This window comes from Microcaecilia unicolor, chromosome 4 (genome assembly GCF_901765095.1).
Source record: "Microcaecilia unicolor chromosome 4, aMicUni1.1, whole genome shotgun sequence".
Lineage (NCBI taxonomy): Eukaryota > Metazoa > Chordata > Amphibia > Gymnophiona > Siphonopidae > Microcaecilia > Microcaecilia unicolor.
Genome location: NC_044034.1, coordinates 226,673,371 through 226,688,808, shown reverse-complemented (window position 1 = coordinate 226,688,808; position 15,438 = coordinate 226,673,371). Strand labels below are relative to the sequence as shown.

Here is a 15,438-nt window from a genome sequence, read left to right as displayed (position 1 = left end):
AAATACAAAAAATAACACAAGGAGATGCAGTTAAAACTGACAGATCCTGGACTTCCCACTGGCGGGATCGTGGTCGCTATAAGACTCAAGAGGTGGGGAATGCAGATCTTTCTCATAATGGAACAAATGGATGAGACATCAGTTTGTGGGTGAAATTAAAGACAAGAGGAACATATTGGAGGGAAGCTGCGGGCGACCTGAGGGACATCTGCCTCAATAGAGCACTGAGCTAGATGATGGAGAAGAGTACAACTTACCACCTGCTCTGCACAGACTAAGTGGAGCAGGCGTTAGGTGGTGGGTGGCCCCTGGGACCTGGAAAGATAAGCTTGTCTCTTTTCCCTTAAGTTTTTCTGTATAAGGTTTATTTTTGCTATGAGCTTAAATGGTTTTGCATGTGTACATAGTTATAATATGTTTGTAAGAGGAGCAATACGACGGGGAGAATAAGGCTGCAAAGGGGCTTGGGGGGAAGGGGATAAGAGAAGGAGCGGGGTACCTTTGCGTGACGAGTCCTGCGAAGACTCGATGGGGAACAAGGAGGGGGGGAGGGCAGGATGAACAGGAAAAAAAAAAAAACTACAAAACTGGGAAACAAAGATCTGTTTGCAGGGAGTGGACTGTCACAGTTGCAATGCTGGAGGGGGGTGAGCTAGGGGGGGTGAGCTGGGACGCCTCTCTTCCCTAGGTGATTTCAAGACAGAGAATAAACCTAGTGGGATTACATAAGGGACGGGTTAGGTAAAGATGTTGTTCCCCCCACATTCCATGACACTATCACCAGTCAAACGATCCAAAATATTGCAGGTACTGAATAGAAAAAGGGCATATAGCCATACTCCAAGAAACATTTGAATGAGCTGGAACACAAAAAGCTGTGCAGATGGTGGGTAGGAGCTTTGGTGGATAGTCCCACCCCAAATGAAAAAGCAGGGGTGGCTATACTGTTTCGTAAGGGGCTACAGTGTGAGTTCAAGCGAAAGATAATAGATTCGCAGGGCAGATATGTTGTCCAACAAATAATACTAAACCAGAATATACAGAGACCAACAGAGATAGCCTTCAATCAGATCCTGTATTGTTTTGGGAGGCAGCTAAGGCGGTATTGAGAGGCCAAATAATATACTTAGCTCATAAAAAGAAAGTGAGAGAGGCAGCGCTGGTGCGATTAGTGGCGAGAGTACGGCAGTTAAGACAGTTGTATGGTAAGACACAATCTAATAGACATAGGGAATTGCTGATGTCGGCACAGAGAACTGAATCAAATGATCCAATCCAGAACACAGAAATCACTGGTGTACTACAAATAACTATACAAACATGCAAATAAACAGGGGAAGATGCTGGCGAGGTTAGTTAATCAAGCAGGGGGGTGGGGGGAGGAGATGGGTGACAAATCCAAGATGACGAAGGAACTAGACATCACACAAACGAGAACATTATAAAGGTATTTGAAACACTTTACACTAGACTATACTCGCAACCAAGGGATGAAGGCTTAGAAGCAACAACATAGAGGGCCAGGATATACCGCAATTCACGGGCCACTAGCGGGCTATATTAAACGCGGAGATTTCTGAAGATGAAGTTAGCCGGTGTATAAGGGACAGTCTGCTATATAAATCACCGGGGGTGGATGGCTTTACATCTGAGGTGCATAAAATCTTAGTCGACAAAGCAGGGGCATGTGTGGGAAAGGTTTTTAACCTACATGTAGCAAGAGGAGAACTCCCCAGTTCGCTGCATACAGCGCAAATAATTGTACTCTTAAAAACCAGGGAAAGATCCGACTAGGGCAGAGTCATATCACCCAATATTGTTACTATCATATGAAGCTAAACTACTGGCAAAGATTATGGCAAATAGACTGGCAAGATTCCTACCCCAGCTGGTATTAGACCCACAGGTGGGGTTTATACGGGAGCGTTCGGTAACGAAGAATGTGCGCAAGGTCTTACAGGCTTTGGAGCAGATAAAACTTGGTCGAATTCCTTCCAAACTGATAAGCTTTGATGCCCACAAAGCATTTGATAGAGTGCAATGGGATTTTATGTTCGAGATATTGGAAGCATATGGGATGAATGGGTTTTTTAGGAAAACTATTGAAACATTATACTGTGGCCCGTTAGCGGAGGTGACAGTGAATGGAGTGATATCAAGGAGATTTAAGATCGCCAGAGGCACTAGACAGGGATGTCCCTTGTCACCCCTCTTATTTGTACTGGTGCTGGACCTGTTATTCCAGGATGTTATGGGAACGCCAGAAGTGCAGGGGATACAAATGGGCGCCGAGCAATTTAAGATTTCCGCTTTTGCGGATGACCTACTGATCATCCTTAGGCAGTCCAAGGTATCACTGTCAACCATCTTGGAGATCTTTAAAGAATATGGAGACTTTTCAGGTTTCGGCCTTAACTTGGATAAATCGGAAATTCAACCCTTATACATGAGAGAAAAGTGGGCCAATTTAAATTGCCCACTCAAGCAAACAGATCACTCATTTACATACTTAGGAATACAGTTACCGGGGGGGGGGGGGGGGGGGGGGGGGCCCAGCACAATTGTATAAGTTAAATATAACTAAATTGGTGGAGATTACAAAACAATACCTAAATCGATGGTCTAATTTGCCACTCTCACTGATGGGAAGAATATCCTTGTTTAACATGATAGTTTTTCCGAAATGGCTGTACTACTTTCAAGTTCTGCCAATACACCTAAAGAAAAGAGATCGGAGGGTGATCGGAATGTTGTCTAAGTTTTTCTGGAATAAAAAGCGCCCGCAGATTAAATGGCACAATATGTTGGATACGTGGGACAGGGGGGGACTTGGAGTCTTGCATCTATTGCAATATAATAGGGCTTGCTTAATGAGGCACCTAGGAGATTGGCTATTAGACACAGCATATTTCACCCCACGGGAGGTGGAAGAGGCATGGGCTAGCCCACTGCGCTTGGAGTATGTTACAGGCCCAACAGACCTCATTGCCAAAGAAACTACGGCAAAGCTTATTGATTAGACCTGTTAGACAGGTGTGGAGAGAGCTAGACCAGGCGTGGGATTTTGACACACGGCAAAGTGGACTGTTGCCCATAGTTGGAAATGGAGATTTCCTTCCAGGTATGGATAACGTAAGATTTAGAAAATGGAGACAACTGGGAATAAATAGGGTACAAGACAGTGGATTCCGGTGGTAATATCAGGAAACTGAACACTTTGGGATGGAGAAGTATCGTGGGCGGATATATTTGCATACAAACAGGTTTCACATTATGTTGCAGGGATCCCTAATCAGTCTCTAGTTGTTAATGTGCCCAACAAGATAAGCCAGTTCTATGAAACACCTACTGAGGAAGCTGCCTCAATATCGCTGCTTCATAAACTACTCTTGCAGAGTGAAACACAAATACCTATACCACATCATGCTGAAATGGGCGGGAGACTTCCAAAGAGTGGTTACTCCACAAATGCTTCTAAGTCATATGAGGAAAATTCCCAAGAGAACAGCTAGTGCAGAGCTGAGAGTGTGTCAGGAAAGGGTGCTCTTCCGAGCATACACATCTAAATCGAGGCTATATAAAATGGGAGGAACAGACTCACCTGAATGTGATAAATGTGGGGGGGGCCCAGTGTACGTTTTATCACGCTCTGTGGGAATGCCAGGAAATCCAGATCTTTTGGACAACAATCTCTACCTTCCTAGGGCTCCTTGTGCATGCACACATTTCATTGCAACCGGACCAGGCGCTGTGGGGGGTGGATGCCTTGTCGGGGGCTGGTGCGGCCCACCATAATCTGTTGATTTATAAAGCTTGCTTAATTGGGAAAAAATGTATACTGGTTAACTGGGTTAAACGAGAGTCCCCCTCATACTGGCAATGGCGAAACAGACTTCATGCATTATTGCTAAGACATACAATTCAAGTTTAAAAGGCAAAAAGTTTTACCTCATTTGGAAAAATTACATACAGGTGCTAGAACCTCAAGCACGTAGCTCTATTCTCAATCAGCTGGGAGACCCTCACATTCCTATGAGATAGAAGAGATACTAAGGGAAAGGTGACAGATTTCTGTGAATTAAGGTTGGTTCATCCTGAAGGGTTAAGCTTCAGCCTATGATTATACTTATGAGTCTGGTAGATATTATTAGGGGGGCAATGCATACCCTACTATGTTTAGATATAGTTGATGCTGATTTGACAGACACTTGTTCATAATGTTGTATGCCATATAGGCATATGTTAAGGGACAGGATAAAAATCTTGATGGCAACATCCACTGGAGGGTCTCAATTGACTATATACTAAATGGTTAAATGTATGTGACGGCATTTTCATGTAATTGTGTACTTGGATCTGCCATCAATAAGAAAAAAAACATTGAAAAGTTAAAGATAGTTTGCAATTGTAAAGGAAGCAATATACAAAGATGGGGCGGGGAGATGTATAGCGCTGAAGGGTAGGATAAGTAATATGCCCATTACATTTGTGAATATATATGCCCCAATGTGGGACAGGGGGGATATTATGAATCAATAAGGGAAGACTTAGCGTCATTTGTGGAGGGAAAGGTGGTTATGGGGGTGACTAACTTCCCAGTGGAGGGGATTGATCATTCAAGGGTTTGAACAGAAGGGGGTGCATGGACTAGGGGGCAGCTGCTAAGGTTAATAAAAGAACTTGATTTGTTAGATGTGTGAAGACTACAACACCCTGGGCAAAAAACTTTCACGCACTACTCATGCACAGCAATCGTATACTAGGATAGACGTCATTTGGTGTAGTCGTGCCAGGTGCCCTTGGCCTGGATTGGCCGCTGTCGTGGACAGGATGCTGGGCTCGATGGACCCTTGGTCTTTTCCCAGTGTGGCATTACTTATGTACTTATGTACTCTGGGGGGGGGGGGGGGGGGGCAGTACATTGTTCAGAGACTGAAAGTATACATGCTTCAGATCATGCCCCCATTTGGATCTCCTTGAAAGGAATGGGGGGGGGGGGGGGGGAGAAAAAAGAAAAAAAAAAAAAAAAAAAAAAAAAAAAAGAGTTCAGTCTGGCACCTAAATGAATCGCTTTTGGAGGAGGCATATGAATGTCAGGAGATACAGGGGGATTATAAAGGAATACCTAGATTTTAATGATACAGGGGAAGTATCAGATGGAACACTCTGGGATGCATTGAAGGCAGTTGTAAGGGGTCATCTTATAAGTAGGGAGTCCCAGAGAAAAAGAGAGCGGACGGCACAGGAGTTAGCAGTATGTCAACAGCTGGCTCGCTATGAGGCAGTGCACCAAAGAGGGGGATCCCAAATGCTTAGATTAAGTATTAAAGTGGAGAACAGAATTGCAAAAAATATAGGTGGGAAAGATAGAATACCACAGGAGTTTGCTACAACAAAGGTTTTTGGAATTTAGCAATAGGGCGGACAATATGCTAGCCAGGGGTCTACGTCAGAACACAATTACTAAAATAAAAGGAACAGGAGAAGAAATGTTTTATCAAGACAAAAAGATCAGAACAGTTTGGGCGGTACAATACAGAACTATATGCTAAGGAATCTAGGGCTACCCAGGAGGAGATACGGGAGTATTTACAGGAGCTAGGATTGCAGCGGATCATGGAACAGTGGGTGGAACTGGAGGCTTCGATTACATTGCAGGAAGTTATGGGAGTTATTTGCGGATGATATTTTGTTTTATGTTGCATCTCCACTGACAACATTAGGCATAATTATTAAGGAACTTAGTGGGTTCGGGGTTATATCAGGGTTTAAAATAAATATAGAAAAATCCGAATTGATGGGGATTACGGCCTCAGAGCAGGAGATAGTACAAATGGGGGAGAGGTTTTCCTTTAGGATGACAAGAAATTCCATTATTTAGGGATTTGGATCCCTAAGGAATTAGATAATTTATACTTATTGAATTATGTGCCCTTATTTAAAGGCATACGAGGGGATCTGAATAGATGGAAGAAAGGCTGGCTGTCCTGGTGGAGGAGGATTGCAGCTGTCAAAATGAACATCTTACCCAAGCTGCTGTTTCTATTTCAGACCCTGCATATACAGGTTCCCAAGTGAGAGATTCTTAAAATACAGTCTGAATTAGGGGGTTTTGTGTGGGAGGGACGGCCAGCGAGATAATCTAAACAGATAATGTGGAGGGCAGTGGAGCATTGGGGAAGAGGCATGCCCAATGTACTTTGGTACTATTGGGCTGCACAATTAAAACAGATTGGAGAATAGAGCAGGGTGGACCTCTCTCTGGTGACCAGACTAGCAGATTTTTGTTCAAGAGGGCAAGTTGGATGGGTTACTATGGGCCTCAATCCCCAAGCATAGATACAAAAGGATGACCTTAAACCCTTTCGTCTCGCATCTGTTGGAGCTTTGGGGTACCCTAAAACAAAAATTAAGGGGTTCTCAGAAGATATCAACATATGCTTGGATTATCCAGGAACCCGGGTTTCTGGTGGGTAGAGAGAATAAGGTCTTTAAGGCTTGGGCTCAGAAATGGCTGATTCGCTTTCGGGAACTATTGGGAGATGGAGCTCCCAAGAATTTTGAAGAACTTCAGACAGAATTTGATCTCCCTGAGTCTGACCGCTTTGCCTATATTCAGGTTCAGCGTTATATAACAGAGAATTGGGTTAAGGATAATCCACTGGAAAGTGAAAGATTTGAAAATTTGTGGGGGACGATAGATGGTGGAGGAAAAGGGATATCAAGGTTATATGGGCATTTCAGAGGGCAAGAAGTGGTCAAACTGCCGTATATGTTGGCATGGGAGCGAGATTTAGGCATAGAGTGTGTATGGAGGTTAAAAAAAGCATCAATATGCGTGCTAATCAAAGAAAATGCTTATAAGATCTTAAGCAGATGGTACAATACACCAGATAAGTTAAAAGTAATGTTTCCGGAAGCTTCAGATAAGTGCTGGAGATGTGAGAAGGAAACAGGGACATTTTATCATATATGGTGGGAATGCATGAGATTGCATGGGTACTGGGGAGAAGTAACAAGCTTACTCACTAAGGCCCTGGGCGTTTTATTCCCATGCGATCCTAAGTGGTGTTTTACTGGGGTGGGGCAATAAAAGAAGGAAGAGATGGCAATGTAGAATTACACGGATAGGACTAGCGGTGGCAAAAACTACTACAGCTCTGAATTGGAAGCAAAAAGAAGGCCCTTCCATACATAATTTATTTTTATTTATGTTACATTTGTACCCCGCGCTTTCCCACTCATGGCAGGCTCAATGCGGCGGGCAATGGAGGGTTAAGTGACTTGCCCAGAGTCACAAGGAGCTGCCTGTGCCGGGAATCGAATTCAGTTCCCCAGGACCAAAGTCCACCACCCTAACCACTAGGCCACTCCTGGTGACAGCAATGGAAAAATTGACAGATCGCCGCTGGGGCAAATTTAACCCGACAGCAGATGAATGGGTACACCTGAATGAAATCCTAAATACTAATGCATGAGGAGGGTCTGTGACTGCCATGACGGTTTGGAAGGGAGATAGGGGGATATAAAAAAATGTAAAATCTTTGACAGAGTGGATTGTTACCTGTTTTTATTGACGTGAGATTTTTATGGTTAAGAAGATGGTATCTTGTGCATATGTTGGTTGTGCTGTATCAAAAAAAGAAAAAAAAAAAAAAAAAAAAAAAACCAGGAAAGAACAGAACCCTGAAATCCAAGTGAGGACAGCGTATCAAGGAGCAGGCTGTGATCAACAGTGTCAAAAGCAGCAGATAGATTGAGAAGGATGAGGATAGAAGAGAGACCTTTGAATCTGGCTAGGAACAGATCATTGGAGACTTTAGCAAGCGTTGTTTGTTGAATGAAGGGGGCAAAAGCCAGATTGAAGTGGATCAAGAATAGCTTGAGATGAAAGTCAAGGCAACGGCTATGTGATCTACCCCAGGAGCTGAACAAAGTCCCAAGCTCGCGGGCGAGGCATCCGCAGGAATAGACAGAAACCCCGAGGCCATGTCAAACCAGACCCCCAAAGACAGGGGTACAGGTGATTTTGGGCAAATTGATCACTCAGCCCAGAGTCTGAAAAATTTATAACTCTTGATCGTAGCGAGTCGGCTCTCGTCTGCCGAATCCGCCCTGATGTGCCAGTCGTCGAGATAAGAGTGAACTCTGATACCCTCTTGTCTGAGAAAGGCAGCTACCACCACCATCACCTTGGAAAAATGTAAGGGGAGCTGTGGCTAGGCCAAAAGGCAAGGCCTGAAACTGGAAATGTTGGCCCAAAACCGCAAACCGGAGAAACCACTGATGCAGAGGCCAAATAGGAATGTGCAAATACGCTTCCTTGAGGTTCAGAGATGCGAGAAACTCTCCTGGCTGTACCGCTGCAATGACAGAGCGCAGGGTACCATGCGAAAGTGTCGCACTCTTAGGGCCTCGTTGACTCCTTGTAAGTCGAGGATCGGTCTGAAAGACCCGCCTTTCCGAGGGACCACAAAGTAAATGGAATAGCGACTGCAACCGCGTTCGGTGGGAGGCACCAGCATCACTGCTCCGAGGTGCAGCAAGACTTGCAAGGTCTCCTCTACCGCCGCCCATTTGACGGCAGTGCCACATCGGGACTCCAAAAAAGCGTCTCTCACCGGGGCACCATCGGTAGCCTTCTCTGATCAAGTCCAGGACCCACTGATCTGAAGTAATCTTGGTCCACTCCTCGATGAAAAGGGAAAGACGACCCCCCTACTGCAGGAATCGACGAGTGGACCGGCATCCCATCATTGTGGAGGATGCCCCTGAACTCCTGGCCATTGACCGGCCGCTGCGGAACGTTTGTCCGAGCGAAAGGAGTTCCTCTGCTGAAAAATGGGCACGTTGAGAAAACCCAGCAGAGCGCCCCGGGCGATACCTGCGAGCTTCACGGAAACGTGGCCTGGAAGAGGAGGGAAAAAACAAGACTTTTGGAAGAAGGCCGCGACCTATCCTCAGGTAACTTGGGATTTAGAGTCCCCCAGGTCTATAACAATATTCTCCAAGTCCTCTCTAAATAACAGAAGGCCCCCCCTTACCAGCCTCTGCTTAGAGGCCATGTCAGCCGCCCAATGCTGCAGCCAAAGAAGGCAGCGGCCAGCAACCGCCACAGACATCTGCTTAGCCAAGCTCGGACCAGGTCATAAAGGGCATTAGCCAAAAACGACAGAACAGACTCCATACGCACGCCAACCTCAGAGGGGGAACCTGTACCATCCTCAGGCTGATCAACCGCCTCCTGTAACCAGGAAAGAGGCACAGGCTGCATAGGAACTGGAAATCGCCGCCCTTAAGGAAAGGCCCGCTTCAGCACGGATTCTAGCCACCGGTCCTGCATATCTTTCAAAGCGACCCCTCCCTCCACCGGGAGAGTGGTCTTCTTAGTCACGGCCATGATCAACGCACCCACTTTAGGCATCCCAAAAGGGGTGTATAATTATACTACAGCAAGAGGCTCTCACTGGATGCCCACCGGAAGGGTGGAAGGCCAGATTTTAGGACTCAGGCTGTAAAAATACCAGCTAGGTTTAAAAATCTATGACTGGCTGAGCAAGGACGTGCTTTACCTGTAAGTTAATATGTGTCCCCGCTTGGGATCCATCCACTGGAATAGTGGTGGGTCAATTTACATACCTTAAACAGCTTAAACTGCTAAAAGGCACTGACTGGGCCTCATTAGAATTTGGTGTGACATTCAAAAGCAGTGCAAAAGCCAAGATCAAGGAATTGATGGCTAAAATCCTAACCCAGATCACAAAATGATATGAACCTAATATATCCAAATTTAGATATCTTCATAAAAAAGTTGTTTTGTTCATGTTTTGATGTTTGGATGTCCGTATCTAGGGAGATGTTCATGTTTTGATGTTTGGATGTCCGTATCTAAGGAAGTGTTTACAAAAAGGGAAGTTGCACAACAAGTTGCAATACTAAAACGGAAGAGCACCTGGCCGGAGGTCATGACTCATAGATTAAGCAATATTAGAGGAAAAAAATCCCTCTCCATAGACTTGTATAGTGACCAAATTGTATAAAAGCAGGGTGCATGCAAGCCCTCGGGAGTACTTTTCTCCAACGCCTCGGAAGCAGCAGAGCTCCGGTCAGCTGAATCCAGAATTTGTCTGATGAATGTACCCGATTAAAGTCTGATATGCAAATAAACTCTTCATTCTAAATGATGGTTTGTGGGCTTCACTTAATGATGAAAGGCTGTAAGTACAAATGCTTTTGCTACATCAGGCTATCATTCGCTGCATTATATAACCTGTAGCCTAAATCCAGTTTGTCATAAGGCTGGTATCTATTCCTTGCCAGTGCTGAGAGGCGGACTAATGCCGGTATTTGAGACCTAACGTCTCTCTCAGTGGCAATTCCTTTTAAAACCTCATAACTCCTGGATCACCCCAGTACTAGTGTTATTTAGAGATGGACCCCCCAATTCTCGACAGGGGCCAAGTGATCCTCACTCAGAGGGTAAAGCTTACTCATAGCCCTGGCTATCTTCAAAGGCCCATCAGGGTCAGACCATTGAGCAGAAATAAGCTCTTGGATGGAGTCATGCACAGGAAAAGCCCGAGAAGGCTTCTTGGTACTAGCCATCCTAGGATTAACAGAGGAGGCATCACCCTCGGCCAGATCTTCAATAGAAAGGGCCTGCAAGGCGTCAGAAATGAGCGCTGGCAGCTCGTCGCCGTGGAAAATCTGCACCGCTTTAGGATCATCCAAAACCTGTGGCACCAGGGACCCTCACATGGATCATCCGTCCATGAGGGCCTACCAGACTCCTCAGACTCCCCACAGCCTGACTAGAGTGGGGAAAAAGGGAGAGGCGCCACCCTCAGATGGGGAATTTACCTGTCTACATTTAGCGTCAGTCCAATGCTCGGGGGAAGAAGGAAACTCAGGAGCCAACACTGGACTATCAAAACCTGGAGGGAATCCAGAACGCAACACAGTGTCAGACGTCTCCGGTGGAGTCCTTTTTAATATAAAGGCCTTATGCATCAGCAGCACAAATTCAGGGGAGAAAAAAAAAAATAAATAAACCCCTCACCCTGGCCCTCCGCCCCCGAATTGGGAGCAGCGGAGGAAGTAGCTCCTTTAGCAGCCTCAGAACGAGGCATCCCCCTGCACTCAAGACTCCTCCGCAACCGTGAGGGCCAAGTCACGCAGCGCTTGCAAAATAGCGCCCACTGCCAGCTCCATCGAGTGGGAAGAATCGCTGCTCGCCATGCCCGTATTAGCACAAGCGTCTAAGGAGCACATACTGCAAAGCCCCGCTGCCGACCTGCGTTTACCACAGCAGAAGCAGCGCTTAACGCCTTCAGCAGCCATCGCCCAACCGGACGGAAATATAGAAATAAAATGGCGGCTTCGCAACAAAACTTACCCCGCACAGAATGCTGTCTGCAGGAACCTCCCCGGAGGAGCTGGACACCACTCTCACCTCAGAAGACCAAGTCAATGAGCTCCTGTCAAGCTGCACAGAACCAGAAAACTCTGGAGAAAGCCTCAGAACAGCCACGCAGTAAAAGCGCGCTTTTTTTTTTTTCACACTGTGAGGAAAGTTGGAGGCAGGCAGCAAACGAGGGACAGGGAACAAAACCAAGTATGCCTTCAAAGTGGGCACCACCAGCCACAACACCCCCACTCTACTGGCAAAGCACAGGAGCCACCCCAGGCAGAATTCCTGGAGCTGATCAAGCGACATCCACACCTGCTTGGAAACAGAGATATACTGAAGGCAGAAGGGGCTAGCCATCAAAGGTCACTGTGGTTTCTCAGTGCTCTCTAACGCCACCTGCTGGTAGGCGGATACAACCCATCAGTTAATGGATTCATCTGCTGTTGATGACAAGGAACCTTTCTATATATATATATCCAAACTCATGTGGATTGTATATTCTTTGGGAACCCACTGCCTCTGTCAACTGGACCCTGACTGCCTCTACGATCCCGGGACCACCCTAGACAAATGCTGACACCATCCTTTTTCACCAATTGTTCCATTAAAACATTTGGGAAGGGATCGTGAAGTGATAGCATTCCTTATGTGCCAGAAACCTGGCGGCTAGTGATCAGAGCACTTACAGCATGGATCTCGTTGCTCGTCTGGCTCCTGCATCCCTACAAGTATAGTGCTGGGAGCTGCAGGAAAAAAAACAGCTGTTCCTCCACTAATTTTCTGCACAGGGCACAACCCACAAGTCAACTCCACTGCCTTCTACAGCTTCCTGTTTTGACACTAAACAGGAAGAGGCAGTAGAGAGGGTGGTACACAGCAGGAGGAAGAACATGGAGCCAGCCCATGAGTCACTGCCAGAAAATGCAAGCAACTCCTGCAGGGAGGAGGACAGGAACGGAAGAAGGTAATGTCTTTTCCTGTTCCATGGGGCGGGAAAGTTTTGTTCCTTCATCTGCAGTGATTCTAGTTAGGGTGTTGTCCTTACTGTGCAGTATATCCACAGTAATAGTAATCATATTCTCTAGCTACAACTCTGCTCACTCTTCCCCTCTCCTGCAGCAAGAAGTGAACCTGTTAATAGGAGACCCCACAGTTTAAAACAGTTTGGAATAAGCAAGCACAGGAGGAATTGTCACGTCTGTGGCTGTGACCACCCTCATACTTACCTTGTTCCTGGGGGTCGGCTTCCTAGCTGGCTCCTGTTTCTTCTGTCTGTCCTTTGAGCAAGCTCTGGCTCTCTGTGCTGGCTGCATCCAGCAGCATGACACTAATTGCTTCACTATACTGCACCTGTGGGTATTGCCTGGGTTAGCTCTCTCTCTGTGCTGGCTGCTTCCAGCATGACTAATTGCTTCACTACACGACACCTGGGTGTGGGAAGCCTCTCGTGTTTCACTGTGCTTTCTGCCTGCTCTGTGGTTTGTGCCTGAACAGCCTCCGTAGTTAGAGATTGCTGCAGCTGCGCCTCTGGTGTTGAAGGGCTTTATTAAGCACTTAGAGACTGCAGCCTTTGCATTGTCTAAGGTCCCTGGTATGTTAGAGTGCTCTGTGCACTGCTACATTGTCCAGTTCAGTGTGAGTTCTAGCTTGTTACTAGTTAGCTTGGGCACAGCTCTGCTTGTTAGCCTGTGTACAGCTGTCATGTATACACAGCAGGAACCTAGGTTTGTGAGCCCTTGGGCCACTGCCGAGGAGCGGCAGTGGCAGGAGAATCACCCCAACACAAGACAAGGCAGACCGGACCTGGAACACAGTGGACCAGAGCAAGGCTTCACCTGCACCTGGCTGCTTTTCACCAGAAGTTGAGCTTCTGGCTTCAGGTGGCCGGCAGGACTGCAGGACACAGCAGCAGGCTGACAAATAACAGGTCACTAGAAACACGCTGGGTTCCAGGAAAACAGCAGGCAAATGAACAATCCAGAAACAACCGGGTCAGGGCAGGCTGTAGGCAGAAGAATAGTCCAATAAACAAGCAGAGTAAAAGTCACCAAAACGAAAAATACAAAAGCACTGCAACAACTCACATCAAAGGAACGCCTCTGAAGAACACTGTTGCAAGGCAACTAGGAATCTTACCAGGTGGTTAATAAAGGCAGGTCACAAGGGAGTTCACCAGGTATGGGTGATGCTTGGTTCAAAAAAAACTCCCAAAACAATCTGGAGAGCTGGAATATCCGGACCAGCATATCCTCTGGAACATGGGAAATGGTAAACCATCACTTCGCAGTATTCCCCAGGTATAAACCCCGAGGACCGAGGTGACTGCGAGCCAGGGACCTGGGCACAACCGCGACAACAGCTTTACTAGTTCTCCTGTGTTTGCTCAGTGTGAGTTCCTAGCGTATGACTAGTTAGCTTGGGCACAGCTTTGCTTGTTAGCCTGTGTACAGCTTTACTAGTTCTCCTGTGTTTGCCTAGTGTGAGTTTCTAGCGTATGACTGGTTAGCTTGGGCACAGCTTTCCTGTTAGCTTGTGTACAGCTTCTAGTCTTCTTGTGTTTAGCTTTCTGGTTTTCCCGTGTTTTCTTTTGCTTCAGCCCTAGTTCTGTCTGTTGCCAGTACTCCTTGTTACTGGAGCTCCAGCCATAGTCTTGCTCCTTAACCTGACCACTGCCTGTACCCAGATATTCTCTGCTTGCTCCTTGACCTGACCATTGCCTGAATCTGACTACTCTGCCCGCTGTCTGACCTTCCTACTGCCTGGACCCGAATATTCTCTGCCTGCAGTCAGTCCTATTGCCGGAGCCCGGACATTCCCTTCCTGTCTGCCTTGCTATTGCCGGAGCCCGGATATTTCCTGCCTGTCTGCCTTGCTTTTGCCTAGGTGCACTTCTGTATCCTGACTCCTGTTGTTCCTGCCTGCTAGTTCCAGTTCCGATTTTCCTGTAAGCCCTGCCGGCCGCCCGAACCTGAGGGCTCAACCCTCGGGGAACGGTGGCTAAGCGTAGGTGAAGCCTAGGTCCAGTGTGTTCCTGTCCAGCAGATTCCGGTCCCGTTGGTTCCAGTCCAGCGGGCTCCACTCCAGTGCAGAACTCCAGTCCGGGGTTCCAGTCCAGTCTTGCCTCGTCTCTACATTGAAGGTGACCTTGCCTGCCACTGCCGCTCCACGGTAGTGGCCCAAGGACTCACGAACCCAGTGCTCCCGGGGAAGAAGCCTGACAAAATGCCAAGGTCCTCGAGAACGCAACAGGAATAAATGACCTACCTGTGCCAGAATTCAGATCCCAGCCCTAGGCCATGCTACCAGCCCCCGAGAAATGTAGTTCTGTCACAGCCATGCACTAAATTAGTTTACTTTAAGCTGCATATTACTTCAGTATCCTACAAACATCATGAGACTGCTTTAACATCTTGGTAACCCCCCCCCCCCCCCAAACTGCTTAAAAAAATAAATTAAAAAAAGGAGCTCTTACCCTCCAAGCTTTTTTCCATACTCAATAGCTTCTTCCACCAAATGCTGGTAGTCTGGCATCTGGGCTGCAGCCAGTATTAGGGATGGATTTGTGGTGGCATCCTGGGGCTTGTATTCATCAATAGCTGAAAAAAAATATCCAAAAATAAGCCTGCTTTGGTACAGTGCCCAGCTGACAATTTTACAGTACAGTTCTTGGAAACAGGCTAACAATGTTTACTAGAATGATGCAAGGAGCAGCTTCCTTGTTCAACTGTGCGTAATGGTGATAATGGCAGACAAGGTTTTGGCTCCTTGAAGAAGAAATCCATTGACTGCTCCAAACAAACTTCAGATTCTGCTCCAAGTTAGTCCTCGCTGCTTTAATTCCTTCTCATACTTGACAAGCTTTCTACTGGGTGGGGGGGGGGGTGCTTTCCACTGTAGGTGTAATTTTATATTCTGAGGAATTTTCATAAGCTAGTTTTTGCTCTTTCAACTTACCAAATTAGAAGATGTTAAGATCAGTAGTTTTAGTTTGAAATATCAGCCTTTACTCAAGCCAACATCATTGATAA

The 15,438-nt window shown here is 46.6% G+C and overlaps 1 protein-coding gene across 1 annotated transcript in view; it reads right to left on the bottom strand.

The window, feature by feature from the left end:
* The window catches only part of TALDO1 (transaldolase 1), a 144,311-nt gene that overhangs the window by 108,913 nt on the left and 19,960 nt on the right, over positions 1-15,438 (bottom strand). Inside the window, exon 2 of the mRNA XM_030201300.1 lies at positions 14,883-15,006. Within this exon, the coding sequence (XP_030057160.1) occupies positions 14,883-15,006 (124 nt within the window). The remainder of the gene's footprint in view (positions 1-14,882; positions 15,007-15,438) is intronic.